Below are 871 nucleotides of genomic sequence, written 5' to 3'. Positions count from 1 at the left end.
TCCCGCAGCCACCTGATGCTGTGGAGCTGGAGGAGCTATGGGCAGGGTTGGCCCCGCAGCTCCAGGCCTGCCTGCAGGTACAAGGGGACTGTGGGGGGCACTGGGTGTCCTGGTGGGGCAGGGAGTGATGGTGTCCTTCCCCAGGGCCAAGTGTCTCTCCCTGAGGACGTGGTGCCCTTTGATGCTGCCTCCGAGACGCCGGTGGAGGAGCAGCGCGCTGAGGCTCTGCTGCAGATCCAAGGGTGCCTGCGGGATGGCCGGGTCCCCCAGGCCCTGCAGCTGCTCCGCTCAGCCAGGTAGCAGGCACTGCAAATTCCACCCAGCACCGGGCAGAGCCAGGGGACACGGTACCAGCTTGTGCCCCTCTCCCCAGGGACATCTGGCCTGAAGGTGACGTGTTTGGACCCATTGAGGCAGGGCCAGATGAGGAGACGCGGCTGCTGCAGGAGATCCTCTTCGCTGCCCTGCCTCGTGAGTCCCCACTGGTGGCACCAGCAGTGGCAGGTGCTGGGCTGGGATGCTTAAGGCCCTCACCACTGTCCCACCACAGGACCTGAGGCTGAGGAGCCGGAGGAAGAGGAAGAAGAAGATGAGGAAGAGGAGGAAGAGACTGTGCAGGTGTCAGAGAAGCAGTTCAACTTCCTTGACTACCTGAAACGGTGAGAGGGGACAGAGGGAGGACACAAGGGACACTCCACTTGCTGGGGCATCCCCACTGACTGGGGCTGCTGGGGCAGGTTTGCCTGCGCCCCGGTGGTGCGGGCGCTGGTGCTGCTGCTGCGGGGGTACAACCGCAACAGCCCCCGCACCAACCACTGCGCCGCCCGCCTGCTGCACCGCCTGGCACGCGACCTGCGCATGGAAGGCCTGC

General features: G+C 65.6%; 1 protein-coding gene across 1 annotated transcript in view; it reads left to right on the top strand.

Moving 5' to 3' along the window:
* TIMELESS (timeless circadian clock) overlaps positions 1 to 871 on the top strand; it is a gene marked incomplete at its 5' end in the record, with an annotated part of 5,331 nt that overhangs the window by 2,181 nt on the left and 2,279 nt on the right. The window contains 5 exons of the mRNA XM_010007927.1: positions 9 to 77; positions 145 to 296; positions 374 to 471; positions 527 to 659; positions 738 to 865. Coding sequence (XP_010006229.1) covers positions 9 to 77; positions 145 to 296; positions 374 to 471; positions 527 to 659; positions 738 to 865 — 580 coding nt within the window. The remainder of the gene's footprint in view (positions 1 to 8; positions 78 to 144; positions 297 to 373; positions 472 to 526; positions 660 to 737; positions 866 to 871) is intronic.

Source organism: Chaetura pelagica, unplaced genomic scaffold (assembly GCF_000747805.2).
Source record: "Chaetura pelagica isolate M959 unplaced genomic scaffold, ChaPel_1.0 scaffold1970, whole genome shotgun sequence".
Taxonomy (NCBI): Eukaryota; Metazoa; Chordata; class Aves; order Apodiformes; family Apodidae; genus Chaetura; species Chaetura pelagica.
Note: the sequence above shows the minus strand (reverse complement) of the source record. Positions and strands in the feature narration are given on the sequence as shown.